The sequence below is a fragment of the Balaenoptera physalus genome, assembly GCF_965194825.1.
Source record: "Balaenoptera physalus genome assembly, chromosome: 4".
NCBI classification, from domain to species: Eukaryota; Metazoa; Chordata; class Mammalia; order Artiodactyla; family Balaenopteridae; genus Balaenoptera; species Balaenoptera physalus.
Window position 1 is genome coordinate 142,648,936 of NC_138891.1, and position 25,344 is coordinate 142,674,279.

The following is a 25,344-nucleotide window of genomic DNA, read 5'->3' on the forward strand; positions in this document are numbered from 1 at the left end:
TGACCCCCTCCTCAGGTTCAGTTAATTTGCTAGAACAGCTCACAGAACTCAGGAAAACCATTTACTTACTGTTTACCAGTTCATTATAAAGGATAGGATAAAGGACACACAGATGCACATCCGGAGGAAGAGAAGCATAGGGCAAGGTATGTGGGGAAGGGCAGGAGCTTCCGTGCCCTCTCTGGGTGCGCTGGTCTCTTCAAATCTTCATGGGGTCACCAACCCGGAAGCTCCCCAACCCTGCGCTTTAGGGATTTTATGGAGGCTTCATCAGGTAGGCATGCTCGATCATTAATTCCATATCCAACCCCTTCCCATCTCAAGACAGTGGGGTGCAGGGCTGACAGTTCTAAGCTTCTAACCGGAGCTCGTTCTTTGTGGTGACCAGCCCCCATCCAGGAGCCATTCAGGAGCCCACCCAGAGTCACCTCGTTTGAACAAAAGACACTCCTATCATCCAGGAAATGACAAGGGTTTTAAGAGCTCTGTGTCAGGAACTGGGGTCAAGGACCAAATACTAGAACCAAAGATGTTCTTGGTGGTCTTATCACTTAGGAATCACCAGAGTTTCAGGAGCGCTGTGCCGGGAATCGGGGGCAGACACCAATACCTATTCTCCATTATCTCACAGTGTGTGAGTATATATTATATGTGAATATGTGAGTGTGTGTGTGTGTGTTATGTGTGAGTGTGCAAGAGTGTAAGTGAAATGGGGGAGATGAGATTTTTCACTGCATACCCTTAGGGACTTCCTGAATTATGATCTATTTGAGTACATAAACTCTTAATGTATTTAAATAAATACAACTTCAGTATTAAGAAGAGAAGAGAAAGTCTCTCCAGGTAACATGAGTTTGTCTTGCTAGAGTTTATCAACACATGCACGTGCACAGGTAGGAAAGCATCAAAGGTCATTCCGCCTGATAGCTAAACCACGTCTGCTCAACCTCAAAAACTCCCTACTTTACTTAAGAAAATGGTGACAAATATATTATCACCAAAATAAAGGCAAGGCACTCTGTCGACAGTTTACAGAGTGAGAGAGTCACTGCCAAGTGCAAACCCTCTCCGGGAAGGAACCGCAGGAGCTCGGCGCTTAGAGGCCAAGGCACCAGCGTGGACGTGGCTCCACGCAGGTGGAGCAGAGGCTGAGCTCCGGCCTAACGCCCAACCCTGAGGATGCCACGGCCAAGTCCGCACTGCATCTCACACAGGTGCCCTGACCTGGAAACGGGATGTACGGGAGATCCATCTTTCCCCTGGATGGCTGCAGAAGGAAGGTAGAGGGGGGGTAGAGCCGGCCTTTGTCTGGCATCATCTGCATTCAGAGTTAACAGCTCCCAGAGGACGCAGCAGGCTTTAGGCTCTGGGTATGGCCCTCAGTGGGTATTAGCACAAGCCTCGTCCTCAAGCATCATTTTCCCTGGCGTGACCACTTTACCACCCATGAAATAATTCATTGAAAATAATAAAAGCAGAAGAGGTGCCCACCCCGTGACAACAGACATAGATCACTTGAAAGGCAGCTTGTTTAGAAAACGCAGAGCCCACTCCCAGCTTTATGTTTTAAACAGTTTGCCTGTTTTAGTGACTTCCTGTGGCAGCCGGGGCAGGCACGTTGGCCTGGCCCTGGGCTGTGGTCTCCCTTCCCCCGTGCTGTGCGATGCTGGTGGAGGGCTGGCGCTCGCCCCCTCTGAGCCTGTCTCCTCATCTGAAAACCGGGCTTAGACGCAAGGCTCGGCCTCCAGGAAGGGACTCAGTTGTGGAACGCTCGACGTTCGGGACACGGGTCTGACACCGTCACGCCTGCCCTGCTGTGGCCCCTGTGGTGGGGCAGAGCGGTCCCCTCCCGAGGCGGCCGGCACGGCCCCGCCACTCACCGCACCGGTTCTCGTCCTCGCCGCTGGGACAGTGCAGGATGCCATCGCACCAGTGAGAGGGGCTGACGCAGGTCCCCGAGGAGCTGCATTCCATCCCCAAGCACTGGTCCTCCACTGGCAGAGAAATGGAAGGGAGATGTCTGTCAGGCTGAGAAACCGAGAAAACCTCCCAGCACCCAGGTGACAAGAGGGAGTGAGCTTCTCCTCCTTTAGTGTAAAAGGAGGGGCTGAGCCCTTACCGACAACGTAGGTCACAGGAAGCGGGGCTGGCCGCAGGGATCCTGAACCCCTCGGGTCTGTCACTTTGGTCAGGGGAGGACCCCTAGCCTCGGATCTGGACAGCACCCGCCCTCTCTGCCACACAGGTGAGTCCTGGGATCCACAAACCCTGCCCCGGGCTGATGGAGGAGACCTGGCTGCGGGTACAGGAGGGGCCTGTGGCAGCCACCGCTGTGCACTGAGACACAGGGACCAGGTGTGGCCCCGAGGCGCTGCACTCACTGTGCTCTCGAGTGCCAGGTGCCACCTAGCACCCTGAAGCACGGGGTAAACTCAACGTGCTTCTCCCACGTGTATCAATATCACACCCAAAGGGCATGGGATCTTGACAACCCACGGATTAGGAGGAAGCATGCAAACGAGATTGGCCGCTTCCGAGAAAGGTTATTCATGCATCACGTAACCAAACAGGAGGAAAGAGATGAGGAATTTCACGAGGGGCTGTAGGTGAGCCCCCAGCCCAGAGAGGAGGGCCGCTAAAGGGCCGGCACACCACGACTCGGCCCTGGCCTGCACTTACAGAGCTCCCACAGCAGCACGGCAGCCAGGACTGCTCCCGCCAGCAGGGCCCCCAGGGTGAAGGTGACACACAGGACTTTCTTAGTCCCTGGAAGAAAAGAGTCGAGTAAACAACTTAGTCGCCAAGTTTCTTAGAAGTTAGACTCTCAAATATATATGGTATATGCTATCAAGGAATAATAATTTCTTGTACATTTAAAAATGTGACTTTTCTCTTTAAGAACGTATCCTGGGAGGTCTTACTTCTTCCACAGCACTGAACTTCAGGCTTTTTTGAGAACCGAAGCAGGAAGCCGTGATATGAAGCAACATATATTAAAATTAAGCTCTTCAAAAAGTATGGCCTGAAGGTAGTCAAATAAATGCTGAATGTAAAAAAATGGCTGAAAAAAGGAAACATACCTTGTTCCGGTGATTTTAAGCATAAGCAAAATACTAATAATGCTCCTCAGACTATCATCTCCATGTCAGTGGTACCCAAGGCAGCAGGAAAAAAGCCTCTTCCTCAAGGTGGGTTAGGGAGGGACGGGACAGAGTCACACTGACTCATTTAACAGTCACTGGTCACATGTGGCTATTTGCGCTTCAATTAATTATCGTTAAATGATATTAAATCGTTCTGTAAATTCAACTACTCAGTGATCCCATGTGACCAGTGGCTACTGCACGGGACTGTGAAGAGGCAGGACATTCCATCACTGCAGGAAGTTCTACTAGGCAGCACTGGCGTCGCTCCCGGGTCTGGGGGCAGGAACTCTGGGCTCACATTTCAGCTAAGAATACAAGTCTTTGGAGAAGGTCACCAGCGCTCTCTAGTCAAAACAAACCAACACGCCATTGTTGGTCAGAGTGTAAGCCAAACGTCATGCCAAGGTTCAGAGGAAGGCACCCACCACCGCCGCCCTCAGCAGTTCCTGTGCAGAGAGCAGCCCCAGGCCCAGGGCTCCCTTGGGATAGGCGGAGAGGCGGAGGGAAGAGTCGGGGCGAAGGCTCTCACACAGAACCTCCAGCTCCTTAGTTCATACAGGAGGACACCCAGGCTGCAGAGGTGGAGTGCAGGGGGGCCTTGCACCCCACCTGTGCACATTCTTGCTTCCAGAGGTCCACCAGACCAAGACATTCAGCTTCTGGAGTTGATAGACCAGAGCTGACCCATCTGATCAGGGCTCAAAGCCTCGCCTCTCATTTCGTTACCATGTTCTGCAAATTCCACAGTCTGTGCTCAAACCGGCTTAGAAATCACCGGGGAGCCTGTTACCCAGAGATTCTGACTCAGCTCGGGGGAAGGAGGCATGAGTCTGCAGTGCCACAGGCTCAGGGGTGAGGTCACAGCCGCCGGTCTGAGGAGCTCCGCGTGCCGCCAGCCACATTATCAGGACTTGGCACGGTGGTTGCGTCTTACCGAAGGCAGGGCAGGGTCACCAAGGAAGCTCAGGGGAAATTCCAAATGGCCAATTTGACCCATTAGTCAAGGACGATTTCATCCTTTAGGAGACTTCCCTATGTGTCATCTTACCCAAGATTAAATAACGTGCCTGGTGAGTTGAGGGATATTAAACTTAGGTCTCCTGAACCTCTCGTTGAGAGGGTGGCAACCTGCCCAGCCCTCACTAGGAGCGTGGGCAGCAGGAGCCCCGGATCTCACCATTGGTGGACAGGCATTTCGGAATCATTGTCTGGTCGATCAGACATGACTGGGTGCTGGTTTGCAATTGTACAGATTGTGAGTGTCATTACAACTGACTAATCATTTACCTTCATTGTTATCAATGGTTAATGCAGCCCTATCGTGTCCAGGGTCAAGTGTTAGTATCACAGGACTGTTGACCTTCAGTCCTCCAAAACCCAAACATTAACATGTGTATGCATTGTGGTTCAATGTGAAACACCTATGACTCTTGCTAAAACAAATAGAGCCGTTAAGATAAACATTTCCCTTGTATTCCTGCTGGGGTTCTCTTGAGTTTGTGCTGTTTAAGTAACTTGCAAAAGACTGTCAAGGCTCTGACAGGCTACATGCTGCATGATTCCAACTCTACATTCTGGAAAAGGCAAAACTGTGGAGACAGTTAGATCAGTGGTTGCCAAGTGTTGGGGAAGAGAGGGAAGGATGAGCTAAGACCATGATACGCTAAGACTAGGGGTCCTCAGCTGGGTACCATGGACATCTTGGCTGGGTCGTTCTTGGTGGGGGAGTGGTCATCCTATGCCCGGGAGCATGTTTAGCAGTGTCGCTGGCATCTACCCAGGAGATGCCAGGAGCACCCCCAGCCCAGTTATAACCGCCAGAACTGTCTCCAGACATTGCCAGATGTCCCTGGGGGTCAGAATCACCCCGATTAGCAGCCACTGGTCTCAATCTACCAACCACCACCAGAGAGACATTAGTGCAGAGACAAGTGTTTCCTTGATCCGAGACAAATTAATGGAGGGAAAGAGAACCACACAAGAAAGGAGCAGGGGCAGAAAACACAGGAATGTTAGAGAGTAGCGGTGGGGAGAAGGAAGGATGGAGGAGCCATCTGTGAATTGTGAAGGAGGCAGAGGCAAGGACTGAGGCAGAAATCCAAGGGCGACGGCACTTGTGAAGAGCTGGAGCGGTCTGCGGAGGGGCGTCTTCAAAGGGTGCGGGTCTTATTCACTATCCCTTACTGCCACTATCTATGGCATGGTGGTGGCGCGTGGAAATTCACTCTGTCATTAATCTTTAACTGTGCAAGTTGTGTACATAGGTAGGCATGTCTCATGAATTAAAATAAAAACGTTATCAGTGAAAATGTTCCTTGGTCCAGCCACTGTACTAGCTCTGTGCTCATACTAGTACTGGCAGTACTACTCCTACCTGGGCAGTTCTTACCACGTCAACTAGCCTGCATTAAAAGCTTGGGGAGGGGTGCGACAGGAAGGGGTCTAGAGGGAGAAGAGGTAAAATGCAATGCAAAGAAAGCAGATGAATGAGAGGGTAAGAAAGATATGGGATTAAGGTGATGGGCAGAGGACACACCACCTTCAGTCCCTCAACCCTCCTCCGTGGCCCAGTCAGGTCTGGCTACTCTTTCAAGCCAAGAGAAATGTTGAAGAGGCTTCTGTACAACAATTCCACCGGCCACTTCATTCACCAAACACAAAATACACAAGCTACTCTTCGAGCACCTTGAATGTGACTTGCAGTGCCCAGGGAATGGTACACAGAGAAAGGTGAAATCGTTTCTCCCTGCATTGGGGTTTACCATCTACTCAAGATGATTCAGCGATAAACCACGCAGACAAGAGGCAGTTCAGAGAAGCCCAGCTAGAAAGACCACCCTGGGTGGTAGAGGCCAAGCCAGTACCAGAGCATTAGTGGGAGATGAAGGTCTTAGCAGCCGAGAGGCCCCCAAAGGCCCACAGGAGGCGAGACCCAGGCCCACAGCTTTGACACAGAGAGGTGGAGGGGAGAGGTAGGCAGAGCCAGACCAGCCTGGCAGAGGAGAGCTGGCACCAGAGCCGGTGGGGCAGACGGGCCACCGGAGAAGGCAGACCCAAAACTCGGGCTCCATTAGAGGAAATAAATGCAAAAAGGGTCCTACTTGAGGTGCAGGCTGTCCCCGACGGGGGTTTGGGCTGCATGAGGATGACGGGTGTCGAGGTGTGCGTCTGAACCCTCGGAGTGTACTGGGGCACCGCGGGCGGGTAGTACTGAGCCGGGTACCCCACGTAGGCACGGTGGGCCATGGGCGGCTGCGGAGGGTAGAGGCTTTCGGGTTGGAATCCATGGTTCTCATAGTAAGGCCCGACACCTGGTGGTGATCCCTGAATGATTAAAAAGAAGATGAATGACACAGCATTGTAAAGCAACTATACCTCACTAAAAATTTTTTTAAAAATTAAAAAGGAAGATGAATGATACGAAACCTTAATTATCCTGAAGGTTAAATATACACCCCATCACACTCAGACAAGACATTGGGACAGCGCTGCAGATTCTTTTTTTTTTTTTAACATCTTTATTGGAGTATAATTGCTTTACAATGGTGTGTTAGTTTCTGCTGTATAACAAAATGAATCAGCTATACGTATACATATATCCCCATATCTTCTCCCTCTTGTGTCTCCCTCCCACCCTCCCTATCCCACCCCTCTAGGTGGTCACAGAGCACCGAGCTGATCTCCCCGTGCTATGCGGCTGCTTCCCACTAGCTATCTATTTTACATTTGGTAGTGTATATATGTCCATGCCACTCTCTCACTTCGTCCCAGCTTACCCTTCCCCCTCCCCATGGCCTCAAGTCCATTCTCTATGTCTGCGTCTTTATTCCTGTCCTGCCCCTAGGTTCCATATATATGTGTTAGCATACGGTATTTGTTTTTCTCTTTCTGACTTACTTCACTGTGTATGACAGACTCTAGGTCCATCCACCTGACTACAAATAACTCAATTTCATTTCTTTTTATGGCTGAGTAATATTCCATTGTATATATGTGCCACATCTTCTTTATCCATTCATCTGTCGATGGACACTTAGGTTGCTTCCATGTCCCGGCTATTTTAAATAGAGCTGCAATGAACATTTTGGTACATGACTCTTTTTGAATTATGGTTTTCTCAGGGTATATGCCCAGTAGTGGGATTGCTGGGTCAGTGCTGCAGATTCTTTTAGGACATCTTTAATTATGCCAAACATTGAACTCACATAGAATGAAAACTCACCAGCGTTTCCAATTAATTGGCAATAGTTTTTGGGTTTGTTTGTTTGTTTACTATGCATCTTTTGAAATAAAGAAAAAAAACAAATGGCTGACATTGAGACTGAGTAAAAAAATGTGTAGAAGTCTGGGAATGAGCCAATACCCTATCCCCTGAGAGTGGGGTACAAAGTTATGGGCTAGCAATGCCAGAATTATAATGAGAATAATAATAGCTGACATTCGAGAACTCACCTGCTTTGGGCATCTGTATTCATGCCCTCCTTGAAGCGTGACCACAACCCCCTAAGATGGTACAGCTGTGATGGATATACCCATTTTGCAGACAGGAACGTGAGTAACAGAGATTAAGAAATCTACCTGAAGGAGTTACAGTTGGGGGGGCGGCTAGCAGATCTGCTCCCACGAGCATCTTTCTAGGGCACGTGCGTTTATGTTGAGAGTGTGTGGAGTTCAGCAGCTCCGTCCCTGTGAGTGGAATTTCTGGGACACAGTGTGTACACACATAAACGTGGAAAGAGGGGCCCAGCTGCTCCATTTCCCTCTCAGCTCCACCCTTTGGCTGGTTTCTATCTTCTTAGAATGCCCTCCCCTCCCCCTCTGCCTACTTAAAAATTGCCCTCTCCAGGCCCTGCCCCCCACTGGACACTCCGGACCCCCGCAGCCTGCCGCCTTGTCCTGCTTCAGCCTCCCTGAACCGCCCACTGGCTGGGCCACTCCGGGAGCCACACTTGCCCTCTTATCTGAGTGTCCACGTGCAACACTCCTCCCCACTCAGTAATTTCTCCCCTTGCTCCTTGTTGACTGAGAGCTCAGAGAGGACCAGTATTCTGAGCAGAGGAGACCTGATGCTGAGAATTTTAAACAGGGCCTCCAGGGCAGCGTGATTAGAAAGCAATGGGCCAAATGCGAGTTTAATAACTCACCAATGCGCTCCTTCCAAAGTCCAAAGATTACACTCGAAACCAGAGCAGTAACAGAAAGGGAATACGAAATGTAATCTCTCATCTAAATGGGGGAACCAGAGGCCAAAAAGCGGCACAGGCATTTGGCCTCTATCTGAAGCATCTAAGAACATGCCGTCCTTCCCAGGAAAGGTGGGAGCCGGCACAGCAGTTTGGCCCAGTGAATTCCTGTGCTGTGGATTTAAAATTTAAAAAGGATCTAGTCTAAATAAATACATAATACTAAATAAAGGGGCAGGGGAAGCAAACGTCTATTTTCCAGATAGAAGAGAGAGAAAACTTTTGTCATTAACCAGTAGAATAACTACTAAATGCACTTATTCCCAGGTATGAGACGATGAGTGAGATGCGATGGGGAATAAAGATAGTGCATTTGTCTCCAAAGTGTGTGTGTTGGGGGGGGTGGGCAGGGTCGCAGGGAGAGGGGCAGCGAGGCCAATGCCGCATGCAGCCATAGCCTGTCCCAGGCTACCAGGAAGCAAGGCTACTCTCTGCTGTGCTGGCCGGCGGTGTCCCAAGCGCTCTTTTCTCCCCAGGACTCACTCCCTCTCACCACTGTCCTGCCCTATCTGTCCCCACACCCTCACCCCTGTCCCTTGCCCCACCCCAATCTGAGCAGGAAGAGAAGAGGCCCAGGGGAGAATCACACAACCACACCCCCTCCAAGAGCTCTGAGATGCCCGGCTGTGCAGCTGTCACGTGGTCCCCCCCCAACCTCTCCTCACCCCTCACCCCAAGAATGCCTTCACAGCACCCAGGGAGCAAAGGCAGTCCTGCAAGCAGCCCTGAAAACGCTGACCCACACGCATAGCTGGAAATAACAGAAGGAACCGGGAACAGAGGAAAGGCCAGGAAGGTAATGATTAACCACTTACTGAGTTTAAAGCCATCCTGATTTTATCAGCAGCATCAGGTAAAGGGAGGTGTTTGGAACGTCCAAGCTGACCTAGAAGAAACAACGACAAGACTGTGCTATTTCCGTACCGGTGAGTTCACAGACGACGAGTCGAGAATGGAGTGAAGGATCACCTGTCGCCAGAAGCACGGCGGTTCTGCCCGCTCACCTTCGCCTTCACCTCACCACCTCCTCCTGCCGCTGTTTACCCTGAAGAAGACTGGGACCCACTTGCTTGTTAAGCTCAGGGCCTGCGGCACTCACCCAGCTCCCACCGGGAGGCCCAGACTTCCCCGACGTCACCTCCACCCCAAGGAGAATCCAGGAAAAGAGAAACATGCACAGGGACTTGTAGACCGTTGAGTCGGGTGGAGGTGAAGGAAGGCAAAACTCCAGGTCAGCTCCTGGCAGTGTCACACCCTGAGGTGTCCTTGGGCAGCCGACCTCTCTGAATCTCGGACAGAAGCGGACGCAGCCATCACTCTGGATTGCTCAAGTGAGGATTTAACGCGAGGGCGCAGGCAGACACCGCACGTGCCCAGGCCATGGCAGGTGTGATAAGATTCTGCAGAGCATCCACTGGGACGATGGAGCCGCCACTGACCCCACCGTGGAGCACGTGGTCTAGAGCTTAGACCCACGTGGGGGCCACACCTGACTTTTCAAATAATCCGCACGGAACCGCCCCAATCTTAATAAACAAATATATTGAGAAATTCCATAAAACACACCCATACCCACGTGCTACTCCACTCACTATCCCAAATCCAGAAAAGAAAGAAATTCAGAACTAACCACTTGGGTGGTTTCTAAGGATATCAGTAATGAAGAGAAAGCCCTGGGTCACCTTGTTTGCAGACGTTTGTGAACAGCAGTATCTAGAAAGACCATCAACGTAAAAAGTTTTATAGTAAAGGCTTATCTGATGTCACTCTGCCCATCATAAGCAAATAATGGCCTTTGTCCACCACTCCTGGCTGCCCTGAATTGACCGAACAATACTCCAAGAAAAGCCCTTCACAATCACGCCTCCACAGGACCCCATCCACAGTGAGAAAGCTCTGGGTTTCAGAGCTGGCCAGATCAGGTCTGATCATTTTTCATCTGTAAAGTGCCTGGCACACAGCAGATGCAGACAGCAAGATGACTAGACTCTGGATCCAAACCCCAGCTCAGTCACTCACTACCTGTGACCTGGGGCAACTCAGTTAATGTTTCTGGGCCTTGGTTTCCTTGTTTGCAAAAGGGGTTAACAGTAGCACCCACTACAGGGTTGTTAGGGCCATAAAATGAGTTGATAAAGAAGCTCTTAGTGCCTGGCACACAGGAAGTGCTACATACGCTTTTGTTAAATGAAAGTGAGCAGAAAGGGCTTCCCTGGGGGCGCAGTGGTTAAGAATCCGCCTGCCAATGCAGGGGACACGGGTTCAAGCCCTGGTCTGGAAGATCCCACATGCCACAGAGCAACTAAGCCTGTGCGCCACAGCTACTGAGCCCGTGCTCTAGAGCCCGCGAGCCACAACTACTGAGCCCGCGCTCTAGAGCCCGCGAGCCACAACTACTGAGCCCGTGCTCCGCAACAAGAGAAGTCACCGCAATGAGCAGCCCGCGCACCGCAACGAAGAGTAGCCCCCGCTCACCGCAACTAGAGAAAGCCCGCACGCAGCAACGAAGACCCAACGCAGCCAAAAAATAAAATAAAATAAAATAAAGTGATCATAAAGCTGATAAATGTTGAACAGCCCACAGAGGCAGGATGGGCCTGATTGGTAGCATTTGCAGATTTGCAGATTTGCATCTGGAAAGGGTGCTCAAGATACCAACTCCACCAGCTCTGAAAATCCAATGGAGCCAAAGGCAACTGAGCCAGCTCCTGCCAGGCACTGCCTCTCTGACTCCAGAGCAAAATTATTCTTTGACTCATTACATTAAAAAAAGAAAACCCTGGGGACATATGTAAATGTATAGCTGATTCACTATGTTACAAAGCAGAAACTAACACACCATTGTAAAGCAATTATACTCCAATAAAGGTGTTAAAAAAATATTAACTTGCTATAAATAAAAATATAAGTATGGCTGTTTAATCTCAGGAAACCTCGTTGAACAAGTCACAAGAAAGATGCACCAGATCGTTTATTTACTCTTCATGCAAAGATAAAATAAAAGAACCCGTTTGTACTGATAGCTTTCAGATTTTTTTAAGATTTAAAAAAAGAGTCAACACTTTTCCGAGTATGAGGAAATAAACCTGAGCAATATACAGGAGGAAGAGATCACCATTGAGAATATATATGACGTTTAAGCCTTTAAGTGGGTGTGATTATCACATATTAATAACCTTTCATACGTCTGCTCTGTAAAGAGAGGGGGTTCTGAGACTTGACAGCAGCACAATACCCTCTAGTCTAAGCAGGAAAAGCTCGCACCTTCCTCGGATTAGTTTCAGGCGAGTCCTGCCCCAGCGAACATTCTAACCCCTGGTTTCTCTGCCCTCGGTGACTGTCACTCCCTGTGCCTCTGAGCTATCTCGCCAGTTATAGGGTTGGTTGAAGTTTCAGGAAATGAAAATTTGATCCCACTGGCGGCTTTCCCAGTTTAAGAGCCCTCTGAAAGGAGTGATGAATCAGTGCCCGAAATCCACGTTCCCTATTCATTCAAGATCCCTAACAGCAGGAGACCAGGAAGGCAGGAGCTCCAGGGGCACCGGGAGCCGTGGCCGGGAATTGTCCCGTAAAAGCCCAGGACCCAGAAGCAATCGCAGCACAAGCTGGTCTCACCCAGCGATCCCACGGCCCACAAACCCTTAGAACCCGGAACACCAAGTGTGCCCAGGTCGGCTGCATGGACTTTGGAAGGAAAGATGAGAGTTGTGCCCCCTCTAACTCTCTGTGGCCAAAGACAAAGGAAGGGGGAAATGTCTCCCTCGGGAACTGGACCTGATGGGAGACGCACTGCTGTCCAAAAGGACCAGGAGATCACGTTCCGTGTGGTTCATCTTTGAAACAGGCAATTCCACGCCCACACAAGATAGTAAATCTCTTTAACTGGTTTCTGAAAGGAGAAAGACAACCCAGATGGTGAGAGACAACACTGCTTCTCCAACGTTCCTTCCTGTCAGTTAAAGGACACAGATGATTGCCCGTGATTCCAGAAAGCCAGCCTCAATGAAGCACTTTTCCTTGAAGCGACAAAGAGCACGTGTGCCGAAGCTCGGTCCCCCTCTTTGTTCCCGGCGAGGTCCCGCTCCAACTTCACCCACCTGAGTCACACAACGGAGCACAGCTGTCCCGGGCCACCCCGGGCTCTCCTTTCAGAGGGCTGGCTCATGCCTCGAGCCACCTGCCCGGCCACCACTCAACAGAATGCTGCCGTGGAATCCTACCAACTTCCCATGAAGTAATGAAGTTATTTCCAAACAAGAAGAGCCTCTCCTTACACTGTCGTGTCTTTCCTCTGGACCTCAGAACGCATTTGCTGGAGGTTTATTTTGAAAACTACCAAACCAACGCAAATGAGGTCAGCCTCATAGATACTGACCCCCATCCGGGGGTCAGGGGTTTTCCCTGTAATGAAGGCTCCACTGACTTTCCCCCGACACACCGTTCACACAGGGGCTCCTGCACTGGGCCCCGCCGGGTACCTTCGAGATGCTGGTGGTGTGATGAGGTGTGATGGGAGGAAGAAGCCCCACCTTCCTTGACCTCAGATCCAGTATCCTTTCTGCAAACTCCAGACACCAACTATCCGATGATCCCTGACCAATGGAACCCCTTATGCCTCAACCACTGCATAAAATCACCTTACATGTAAAGATGTTTTCGTGTCCTGTTGGGGACAAAATGCGCTGTTAGAGGGAAGGTAACAGACCGTGGTGGATTTAAGTAACAGTTCAATATAAACAAGTATAGGACCATCAGAAAAATGGCACACACTGTGACTGACACAGGAATGAGAGAAAGAGGGAGAGGGAGAGAGAAACAGCAGCTCAGAAGTACTGCCTGCATCATCCAAGTTTCTTTTTCTATGAATGCCTCATGGTGCAAACGAGATTACAAACTTTTCAGGGCAGGAATTGGGTCTGGTCCTTTTTTCTTTTTTTCAAATCTAGCTTTGTACCATACAAAGAAAGCATTCTCATATATATATATATATATTTGCATCCCAAAGGCCAAATGAGTAGGATGAAATTTAAGAGAGAGAGAGTGCCGGAAAGCCTGCACCTGGACAAAAACAGCCTCCAAATTGAGGATGTGGGTGACCTCACAGGTCCAGGTGTACAGAGCTGACTGCATGCTGAATACGACAGGCAGGCCGGAGAGGTGTCCCAATCCCTCGGGGAGGGAGGAGGCCTCGACAAAGTGCAAAAGCCACTGTCTAAGGTTTGAAGAACTTGCCCGAGTCAATCTGTGAAATGGGCATAACACGTCAATGGGGTTTTTGCCAGGATTAAGTGTTTACGTGTCCTAGCACCGTGCCCTTCACATGATGAGCCCTCAGGAATAACATAATGATAGCAGCTAAGGGACTGCTGTGTGGAAAGGGGACTCGATTTTTTTCTGTGAAAATCCAAAGGAAGAATCCAGGATCAAAATGGTCAGAAATATCAGGAAGGCAGATTTAACTCAATCCAGGGAAACCAAGTTTCCAACAATGAGAAAGTTTCAGTATCGACTGGGTTGCCTTGGAAGAAACAGTTCCTCAAACCAAAAAAAAAGTTTGATCCAACACTGGAAGATCGTTTCTCCAGCACATTCTAGAACCAAATTAGGCTTCAGCTGTGAGGCCAGACATGACGATCTTTTATTCTTTTTGATGGGAAATGCAAAGGATAAACTCCAAATGCATCCCTAGAAAACACAGGCTCCATGTGCCCCATGTACAGATCAAGTGTCCAATGAGGCCAGGTGTGAGCCCTGCCAGGAGGGCCTCTTGGGAATCAAGGACCTTAAAGGGATTCTGACATGGGGTCACATACAAACAAGTAATCACAAAGCCTGGGCTTAGTCTCATCTTCCAGATCAGAGCTCACTAGAAAATATTTCTCTAACAAACGTCCACTGGAAGGCCACACGCGGTCTCTCTTTCCAGGCCCACCTGGTTGAGCTCCCAACGATTCTGTCCACTCTGCCCTTGCATGAGTTCCTAGACTTCAGCTGGTGCCTTTCAAACATTTCCTGCTTTCATATCACACTTCTGCACCCTCACCCCTCCTGTACTCTACCCCACCCCACTGATGCCTGATGGTACACACAAACTAAATGCCTGCAGTTTCCACCCACAGCAAGTCCTTCCCTCCTTCTCCTCGACTTGCCTCTAACAGGAGCAAAAAGCATGTCCTTGGGTCACCTTCCCTCTTCAAAATCCACACTGTTTACAGTCCAAGGAACTGCCCACACCCTCACCAGAATATCGGCGTCTGCCGTTCTCCCTGGATGCCTGTAAGGCTGCCCGTGACATTTTCCACGTTCCCAATTCCTCTTCTCCCAACCGTTGTCCAGTGGCCAGGGCAAACCAAGTCCTAGGTCACCTCCCCTTCCTCCTGACCTCAAGCTCTGTCTCTGGGTTGTTCCCCGGAACTGCCTGTGTGATCAGCCGAGCCCTTTGCTACTCCATGTGCAGTTGGATGGTCAATGGCACAGGGGGCACCCGGAGTCCTCTCCCACACCCAGGCCTACAGCCCTGGGGGGCTTGCAAGCCAGGGTTCCCCAAGATGGCCTATGTATAGGGCTCCCAACCCTGAGCTAGGAAGGGGCTCACCAAGCCTGGCCCATTCACATCTCAGCACTCAGGTGTGTGACACCCTTGCTCCCTATCCCCAGAGGCCACTTAGCTTGTCCTGGGGCCGGCCCAGCGGCAGGGGTCCCCTGGCAGGTGCCCAGGAAGAGCAGCAAAGGCTCAGCAATTGTGGGAAGCAGCAGCACCCCAGGAGACCCAGAGCTGTGAGAGCAGCAGAGGGCAGATGGGTATGTGGGACTTGAGTGCCCTTCTCCATCCCCCACTCAAGCAGGGCCAGCTTCCCCTCCTTAGGTAAGCGAGGCTGACCAGACACTATGCTGAGCCAGTCGCCTTTCCTTTCTACTTCCCTGCCTAAGGCTCAGGCATGACCCCTGGTTCCCGAGCCTGGAACTTTCTGGAGGGCTTAGAAAAAATAGATTTCCTATTCCTTCCGAGTCTGATGCAGCAGTTGAAACCAAGGCAATGACCCCAAATGGTTACAAAGCCCCCCAGGACTCCTGCCCCAGGCTTAGGTGGAAAAGAGTGACAGACACCAGCCCGGAGCCCTGGCTTGCACATCCTGATAGACCCCCGTGCCCCAGGCCAGGCCCAGAGTCGCAGTCAGTATGCTTACAGGATGATGACGATGACAAGCGACATAATGTCCTTCGTGTGTCTAGGCTTCCTTGCCTGCAAGACATTTTCACCCTTGGCCCCATCACCCGGGAGGTCAACCCTCTGCATTGCCCCAGGCTCTCCTGCCCGGCTCACCCCGGAAGCGGGCAGCACGGAGCCCAGGTGGGGCTGGGTCATGGGGATGCCAGCCTGGCTCGCGAGCAAGTCCCCCTCCCGCGAGGATTCCAGGCATCGCTCAGCTTCCCTGGAGACAGGTGGCCTGCCTGCATCCCCAGTTCTCCCTACAGGTCATGGGGCCTGCAGCAAGTTAGTTCACCCCTCTGCCTCAGTTTCCTCTCACCTGAGTTAAATACGTCATAAAGAGCTTGGAATGATGCCTGGCTGGAAGAAAACGCCACATCCACATTTGCTGTTATTATGATAACACCAGTGCGGCCCAACTTTCTCCTACAGTTAAGGCGACTGAGCCCAGGGTGCCAGGGGGCCAAGCTCCACGCCATCTCCTGGGCTCTGTAGGCTCCCGGCAACTACACAAACTTGCTAGAAGACTGACCTTGGAGGCGTCAATAAGAAAGACGTTGCTGGGGACGCTGCTCACCAGGTGATATTTTTCGAGGCAGAGAGGGAGGTGTCCGCGGCCAGTCTCCAGGCAGAGGCCTCCACCGCAGCTCCCGGACTCCTGTGTTGAGTACTTTCAGGTGCTGCCCGGCCTTTCAACCTGACCTCGGGGGTCCAGCAAGCTTGGCCGGGACGGGGGGACACAGGCCTGCCCCGCCCCTGGTAAAGCTGAGGAAGGCAAGCATCCCTTCAGAGATCCCCTGGGCCCCCCCAACCCCTCCACCTCACTCAGCAGCAGCAGAGCCTGCGCCCCCAGGTCCCTTGGTTGTGTCAGCCCTGCGCACACTCTCAGCCCCCATTCTCCTCCGGCTGCGGTGGGGTGTTGGCTCCATCCTCACTTCCTGGAGAGCCTTCTCCGACCTCCCAGGCTAAGTCAACAACCCTCCCCTCACGGCAGGTTTTCTAAACACCTTGAAACTCTCCTTAGCAGCCTGTGTAATTTTCCGTCATTTGTTTGGCTCTCTGCAGCCCGGAGCTCCAGCAGACCCTGGAGGCACTGGCGCCCCGGTGTGCCCCCTACCGTACTTGGCCCGGGGACTACCGCGCGGGCTTCGATCCGGGCGGGCTTCGCAGGCTGGAGGCAGAGCCCTGGGGGACCCCAGCCCGATAGGCAGACCTCGGGTCGCAATCCTTTCCCTCCCAAACGATCCACTGGGATTCCACCTGACAGGCCCGCCGCCGCCTGGGCGTCCGAAACGGAATTGAAACGGATTCGGGATTGGGGATCACCGCGCTGCGCCCTTCGGCGCGGCGGGCCCTTCGCAAAAGCCCGGGCTCAAGCCAGTGCCGGCCCCTCTGGGGCCTGGAAGCACGCAATTTGGGGCCATAAGGCAATTCTTCCGCAGGGCCCACGAAGCCGCGGTAAGGGCGCCCACTATCCGGCTGGCGCGCTCAGCCTCCCGGCCCCGGTCCGGGGTCCTGCCGTGGACCGAAGCGCCCCGGTGCCTGGCCTTGTCCCTGGCGGGGAGCGTGCGCCTAGAGACCAGGACCACTCCTCCCGGGGCAGGAGTGCCCGGTGTCCGGGCGGCCCAGCCCTGATCGTCGCCTCCGGGTCGCCGCAGTGGGGCTCGGGCTGTGGGCAGTGCCTTCCCGGGGCTACCGAGCCGTTAGCACCTCGCCCTGGGGCCCTGCGGGCCTGTCCCCGCCGCGCCGGTCATATCGCTCCCGGCATCTCAGAGAGTTTCCAGTTTCTCCCTACTTCGGGAGGGAGCCAAGAAGCAGGAGTTCAGGTAACACTACGGGGCTGCAGAGATTTTCCCGAAACAAAGAAGCGGAGGGACAAGCCTCCCTCTTCCTCGTCCCCAAAGGGAAAAGGCGCACCCCTCGTCCCCAGCTCGGGGCCCAGAAGCCAGGGGAGCAGCAGCCGACTTCAGCCGCGGGGACCCACCCCGAGGGACCCCGCGGCACTCTTGTCTCCTACCAATTGGCTAAGGACCCGCAGGGCAACCTGTCCCGGGCGAGTGATGCCAACGGGGCAGCCGGGGGCCTCTGACCCGCGCGCCAAGGCGTCCCAGGCGCGCGCAGCCCTCTTGACCTCACGCAGGTCGCTTTGCTCGGCTCAGCCCCGTGCGTCCCGCGGGCGGGAGGACGCACCTGCCGGGCAGGAGCTGCTCACACCTGACTTCACCTCCCGCCACTCCCACCCAGCGCGGGGGGCGGTTAGGTCGCTCCCCGGCGCCCAGGGTCTCCCTCGCGCCCTGGACCCCCAGGAACCCACCGCGCGCGCCGCTTACCTGCGGAGCTCCGGGCCCGGCGCTTCCCGCCCCTCTGCCTTCCTCCTCCTCCTCCGCCTCCGCCGGAGTTCGCGTCTTCCTCGGCCCAGCTCGGAGTCCCTGATCCTCCCCGGCTCTCGCTTTAATCCGGGAGGCGGTGTCCGAGTGCCCAGGGTGACACCCCCAAGCGCCGGTCCCGGGTCACCTCGGGCAGGGGGAGGGACGGACCGGAACGGCTGTCCCGGGCGAGGCTGGTCCGGGCGGGGGCGGCAGGAGGAGGAGTTTCTTCCTGGGAAAGCCCGGGACGCGCTCTCGGCGGGACCCAGAGGGAGCCCGGGGACGCTTTCGTCCCCAGCCGGCCTTTTAGGGTTGGGGAGGAGCGCATCTCCCTCCCCACTTCCTCTGGACCGAGCCTGTCGCCGGCGCTTCGCGCCCGAACACTCAAGTCTGGATTCAGGAGGGAGATTCTGGGGAGTGCTGACCGAGTCTCTTATGACCCGGCCGAGCCCTGGCGCTGGGGACCCGCTTGGCCTCTGTGCCCTCGGAGAGGACCCAGGAGTCTGCTCCCAAGGGCCGCTGGCCCGGACACTAGAGCCCAAGACGCAGCCCTCTTCGCCAAGGACCCTCCCCAGTCCTCTTGGGCGGCTTTTCTCCGCCCTCAGGTCCCAACTCCCTTCTCCTCCCTCAGAACGTCCCCAAGAGTGGCTTGAGGTCTTCCCGCCCACCTAAGGCAAGAGACAGGGGGTGAGGAAAGAGGGTAAGATAAATCTTGCCTCCTTTTAAGAGGCTCTTTTCAATGCTGTTTGCAATACGCAAATTAACGTGGATTGCTTTAGAATCAGGTAGAAGCTGAAGAAAGCCCGATTCATTCCAAGTCACATGCTGCGTTGGCTCAGCGCTCCTTCCTGAGCAGGTGACCTGGGACTGGACTTTCCTAGTAAATTCTTTTCACCCTCTCCTTTGGCTCCCATCCTTATATCCACAACAGGAGACCATCCTGCATATGCCCCAGCCCTACCCATCTCTCTCCCATCACTGGTGTCCAGGTTGTCCAAGTAGAAGACCCTTGAGGACCGTCTCCAGCAGATAGGTCAGGTCAGGTGGTCTTCTGGTGGCGACTCACTTATTTCTGTTTTAAACAGCGTAATTGGAGCCCTCTGGGAATGGCACCATTGCTCCAGCAAACCCCAAAGTCCACCTACACACCAGGCGGTATGTGCGTCTGTACCTTCATCCCTCTTGTGGTTGTTTTCTCACTATTCATTTTCCCTTCTTTTGGCAACTTTCCCGAACTTTTGTTGGAGTTTACACATCTCCCAGGAGCAGATCACCGGCTTGGGGAGCCAACTCCACCCCACTGCTAGAGGGGAGCACGTGGCCAGTGTCTGGCTCAGCAGCTGAATCCCATCCCTGCCCGAATTCGTGCTTCAGGGAGAACACACAACCCACTTTTGGCCAGTGAGACTTGGAAGAGAGGTTTTCTGAGGTTTGGGGTCAGGGTGGGGAAGCTGGTATTTTTTTACTCCTCTGCTGGAGCTTCCAGAGACCCTCTTCCTTGTGCTTGGAGGAAGAAGAAGCAAGTAGTCACAGGAACTGTTGATAGCCATCTTTCCATCACCAGGGAGCTAGTACCAGGATGAAGATAGCTCCTCCACCAAAAAGCACAGCATACACTTCACACCAGTCAGAATGGCCATCATTAAAAAGTCTACAAATAACAAATGCTGGAGAGGGGGTGGAGAAAAAGGGAACCCTCCTACACTGTTGGTGGGAATGTAAATTGATAGAGCCACTATGGAGAAAAGTATGGCGGTTCCTTAAAAAACTAAAACTAGAGTTACTATATGATCTTGCAATCCCACTCCTGGGCATATCTCTGGAGAAAACTCTAATTTGAAAAGATATATGCTCCCCAATGTTTGTTGCAGCACTATTTACAATAGCCAAGACATGGAAGCAACCAAAATGTCCATTGACAGATGACTAGATAAAGAAGATGTGGTACATATATACAATGGAATATTACTCAGCCATAAAAAGAATGAAATAATGCCATTTGCAGCAACATGGATGGACCTAGAGATTATCATATTAAGTGAAGTAAGTCAGAGAGAGAAAGACAAATATCATATGATATCACTTATATGCGGAATCTAAAAAAATGGTACAAATGAACTTATTTACAAAACAGAAATAGATTTACAGACATAGCAAACAAACTTATGGTTACTAAAGGGGATAGTGGGGTGAGGGAGATATAAATTAAGAGTTTGGGATTAACATATATAGACTACTATATATAAAATAGATAAACAGCAAGGACTTACTGTATAGCACAATACTCAATATCATATAATAACCTATAATGGAAAAGAATATATATATAAGTGAATCACTTTGCTGTACACTTGAAACTAACAGAACTTTGTAAATTAACTATACTTCAATTAAAAAAAAAAAACCCACAGCATAGAGATGACAAGAAACTCAATTCTTTTTTTTTTTATTATTATTTATTTATTTATTTATTTATTTATGGCTGTGTTGGGTCTTCGTTTCTGTGTGAGGGCTTTCTCTAGTTGCGGCAAGTGGGGGCCACTCTTCATCGCGGTGCACGGGCCTCTCATTATCACGGCCTCTCTTGTTGCGGAGCACAGGCTCCAGATGCGCAGGCTCAGTAATTGTGGCTCACGGGCCTAGTTGCTCCGCGGCATGTGGGATCTTCCCAGACCAGGGCTCGAACCCGTGTCCCCTGCATTGGCAGGCAGATTCTCAACCACTGCACCACCAGGGAAGCCCCAAGAAACCCAATTCTTGATGACAGCATTGAACAACTGAATCCAACCAGCTCTGAAGCTAAGCACCCTTTACCATATCTTCCATGAACACAAGTGGAAGTCAGAATTCTCGACCAAGGGGAGTAGCCATAATACAATGAAAACAAAACAATATTATTATAGGTTAAAAATAAGTAGCAGAATTCTGTTCATGGCAATGTGCAGGCCAGATATCCTGAAATAATGCTCATACTACAAAATAACCAAAAGGGCTCGATAGAATATATATTGTTACTATGCTTTAAAATTACAGCTGATTTTGTGAGAAAACTTGGAAAATACACAGGCACAAAAGTGAAGTGGGAGCAGATATGCAGGGAAGTCAGGGTCGTGGCAGGCATCCTGAAATCACCTAAACACCTCTAGTCCTGCAGAGTTTTGTGGGCAGGGGGTGGGGTGAATGACAAACAAAGTCACAGGCCTCAGCAAGGTGGGAGGTTGCTAGGATACCACAACGTCAACACCCAAAAGCCCTACCCTCAGAAAAAGGATGATTAAAAAATAATTGTATCTACCCCACTGATGGGTGATGACCAATACACTTGTCTATATCTTAGTCCTAGCTCTCAGCAGAGGGGGACTAATGCTCTCCTGAGAATTGATAACTACCAGCAAGTCCTCTTACGAGAATTTAAGTTTTGAACCCTAATTCCCACTATCTTTGTAGTCAGAAAAACATCAAGTCAAGAATTTATTCAAAAGTGGTCCCAGATTGGCAATACCCCAGGCACATGGCAGAAGCAAACTCATAGCCTCTCTAGTGGAATGCACTCGTGATGGATAATTTTATGTGTTGACTTGACTAGGCTAAAGGATGCCCAGGTAGTTGGTAAAATATTATTTCTGGGTGTGTTTGAGGGTGTTTCTGGAAGAAATTAGCATTTGAATCCATAGACTGAGTAAAGATCTATCCTCAACAATGCGGGTGGACCTCATCCATTTCTTTGAGGGCTTAAATAAAACTAAAAAGCAGAGGAAGGGCCAATTTGCTCTCTCTGTCCAATGTGGGACATCCATCTTCTGCTTTCCAGCATCAATGCTCCCGGTTCTTAGACCTTTGGACCCAAACTAAATTCTGCCACTGGCTTTCCTGGTTCTGCAGCTTGCAAACAGCATGTCATGAGACCTGTTTTCCATAATCAGGTGAGCTAATTTCTATAATAATAAACTCACACACATATACATACACACACATAACATATATCTCTTACTGGCTCCTTTTCCTCTGGAGAACCCTGACTAATACACTCCTCAACCCAGGAGAAACTCCCACACAGTCAATTAAAATGAGCTTAATTTAATTAAAAACAATTAAAATAAGACACCATGAAAAAAATCAACAAGCATAACAAAAAGTGGAATCAGGCCAGAGATACTGGCGTTATTAGATACAAATGACAAAATAAATATGTTTGCTAGGTGAAAAAATAAAGCAGAGACTCTAAAAATGAATGAGAAGCAAGGATTGTTTAAAATTAACAGAATTAGGGGTAAAATACTAAACAGAACTTCTAGAAACAAACAAACAACAATGTAAATTTTCAATAGCTGAAGAGGGAATTGGTGACTTGGAATATAGACCTGAAGAAATTATCCAAAATTCACATAGAAGGACAAAATTATTTTTAAAAACATATGACAAAGAAGCTAAGTGGTATGGAGAACAGACTAAGAAGATCTAAAATATGTCTGATTAGACCTCGAAAATGTGAAAATGGAGAGAACAAAGGTAAAAGCAATAATGATTAAATTTTTTTCCAAAATTGATATGTCATGAATCCTTAGATTATTGAAGCACAACAAATTCTGAGCAGAAAAAAGAGGAATCCAGAGTTAAATGTAATATAGTGAAACTGCAGAACTCTTAAAATAAAGAAAAGATCTAAAAAACATCCTGAAGTGAAAGACCTAGCCCCCAGATGGAAGACAGAATATGGTGGAATAAAATATTCAAAGTGTTAGAAAAAAATGACTGTCAACCTAAAATGTTATATCCTGTAAAAATGTCCTTCAAGAAAGGGAAAAGGCATTTACAGACAAACCAAGGCAGTGTTGACCACAACAAAGAAACTTGAAAAGGATGAAGTCCAGGAAGAAGAAAAATAATCCCAGAAGGCAAGTCTCACATGCAAAAGGAAATGGTGAGGCAAGAATAAGGTAAAAATGTAAATAAATCTAAACAAATATTGACACCCTAAAAAAGCACCGCTGATAATGGTTAATCTATATAGGTAAAGCAGTGACAGCAACAACAAAAAGTAGAACTAAAATATTGGAAAATGCTTTAATTCTGTTCCTCTAAGTGGGAGGAACAGAATTACAGCATTGTAATAATTGTAATCTTCTGGAGGAGAATAAACACATAGATTAACTTGAGACTTCTTTGAGTATGCTTGTTAAAAGGAAAATTGTAAAAGAACAAAAATAGAATGTATGTTGACCTAGTCCAAACCCAAAGAAGAAAAAAGTGAGATAAGGAAGAAAAAACTCAGTGAAATTTAACAAAATAAAGCAAAGAAAGATGAGGGGAGGAAGAGGAGTAAAATCAAACCCAGAAAAAAATAAGACAAATAGAAAGCATAAAATACAAACCTAAAAATATATACAAATACATCAGTAATCATAATACATGTAAATACTCCCAACTGTCCAGTTAATATGAATAGATTTTTTGAAAGATATAGATTATCAGATTGTCTAATTTTTAAAGACAGAAACATGCAATTTATGAGACCTATGTAGAATGAACATATGTAAAAGAAAACTGGCTTGGCTAATTTAATAATGGACAAAACAGACTTTTGAATAAAAGGCTTTATTGAGAATAAGGAGAGTCACTTAGTAATGGTAAAAGAAACAGATCACTTGAGAAATATAACAGTTGTGAACTTGCCTATACCTAACAACATAGTCTCCAAAAAATGTACAAAGAAAAATTTATAGAACTGCAAGATCTTTTCAAATCCACCATCATCTCTCTTAGTCATGATAGGTCAACCAAACAAACAAACAAATAAAAATTCAGTAAAGATATAGAAGATTTGAACAATGCAATGAGCAAACTTTATTAATGGACATATACAGATGCCTACACCAAATAATTGGTCAGAGGATTTTCCAGGTTAATTCTTAGAAAGAGTTAAGAAACACAATATTCCAGTCTTTCAAATATTTTTTCCAAGGAATAGGGATTTAGAAAATACTCTCCAGCTCATCAGTGCCTAAGCCAGCAAAGAAAGTTCAAGAAAAATTATAAGCCAATCTAATTCATGAATATAAAAGTGAAAATCCTTTTAAAAATTAGGAAAATGAATCCAACAATGTATCAAAAAAGATTATGACTAAATTGGGTTTGTCCTAGGAATGTAATACTGATTTCACGTTAGAAAAGCTATTAGTGTAATTCAACACAATAACACATTAAAACAGAAAAATCATAAAACCATCTTAATATATATAGAAAGAGAATTCAATAAAATTTAAAATGGATTCATGACAAAAGTCCTTTGCAAAGATAAATAAAAGGAAGTTTTCTTACCTGATAAAGGAGATTTGGGGAGAAATGAAGCAGGAATGAAAGGTTTCCCACACTTGTTGCTGGTCAGCTGGGTCACCTCCTGCATGAGGCAGTGGCCAGGCCCTTCCCCCGACCCTCCCACTTCTGGGACTCCTGGCCACATGTGTTTACCTCTGTGATGATGAGCCCCACATCAGCTTCTGCAGGACACCCCTGTCAAGGTCAGGGGCAACAGTCTAACCTTGTGGGCTACAGCTTGTCCTTGCCCTCCCCCATTTTACACCTGTTGTGGACAGAATTATGAACCCCAAATTCATACACTGAAGCCCCAACCCAATGTGACTGTATTTGGAGATAGAACTTTCAGGTAATCAAGGTTTAATGAGCTCATAGGTAGATTGGTGACTGATAGGATTGATGGCCTTATAGAAGGAAGATCTCTTTCTCTCTCTCACTCTGTACACACCGAGGAAAGGCCATGTGAAGACACAGCAAGAAGGCGGCTGTCTGCAAACCAGGAAGAGGGTCCTCACCAGGAACCAAACAGGCCGGCACCCTGATCTTGGACTTCCAGCCTCCAGAGCTGTGAGGAACAAATGTCTGCTGTTTAAGCCACCCAATCTGTGATATTTTTTTATGGTGGCCTGAGCAGAGTGATACGAAATCACTCAGTGCCCTGTGGTCTGTGAGCTTCAACATCAGATGAGAACACAACCAGACAGAGACTGGTTAGACAACTTCCTCAAGCACAAGGTCAAATCCTCTAACCAACCCCTTTTGGGGGTTGTTATCATTGTAGAACAGACATATCTTTGTAGATATATCATTGTAGAATGTGGAACACAAATTAAAACTTAGTGAGGGCTCCAACATGGAGGAAGCTTGAGGACATTATGCTGAGTGAAAGAAACCAGACACAAAAACACAAATACTGTGGGATTCTGCTTATATGAGGTCCCTAGAGGAATCAAGTGCATAGAAACAGAAAGTGGATGGTGTGTGGCAGGAGCTGGGGGCGGGGAATGGGGAGTTGGTGTTTAACGGGGACTGAGTTTCAGTTGAGGAAGGTGGAAAATTCTGGA

The 25,344-nt window shown here is 49.5% G+C and overlaps 1 protein-coding gene across 7 annotated transcripts in view; it reads right to left on the reverse strand.

The window, feature by feature from the left end:
* Positions 1–24,383, reverse strand: part of TMPRSS2 (transmembrane serine protease 2) — a 40,338-nt gene extending 15,955 nt beyond the window's left edge. The window contains exons 1-5 of one of the 7 annotated variants that reach the window (XM_082458810.1): positions 24,284–24,383; positions 9,205–9,275; positions 6,248–6,470; positions 2,680–2,766; positions 1,881–1,994 (exon numbers count right to left, since the gene is read on the reverse strand). In XM_082458810.1, the coding sequence (XP_082314936.1) occupies positions 1,881–1,994; positions 2,680–2,766; positions 6,248–6,470; positions 9,205–9,275; positions 24,284–24,368 (580 nt within the window). In that variant the 5' untranslated portion in view covers positions 24,369–24,383. Of the gene's footprint in view, positions 1–1,880; positions 1,995–2,679; positions 2,767–6,247; positions 6,471–9,204; positions 9,276–14,629; positions 14,700–15,713; positions 15,870–15,918; positions 16,094–16,131; positions 16,153–17,616; positions 17,702–17,929; positions 18,326–24,283 lie in introns of those variants that run through there. The other 6 variants (XM_082458813.1, XM_082458815.1, XM_082458814.1 and 3 more) reach the window with 6 other exon arrangements.
* Positions 24,384–25,344: the final 961 nt, after the last annotated feature.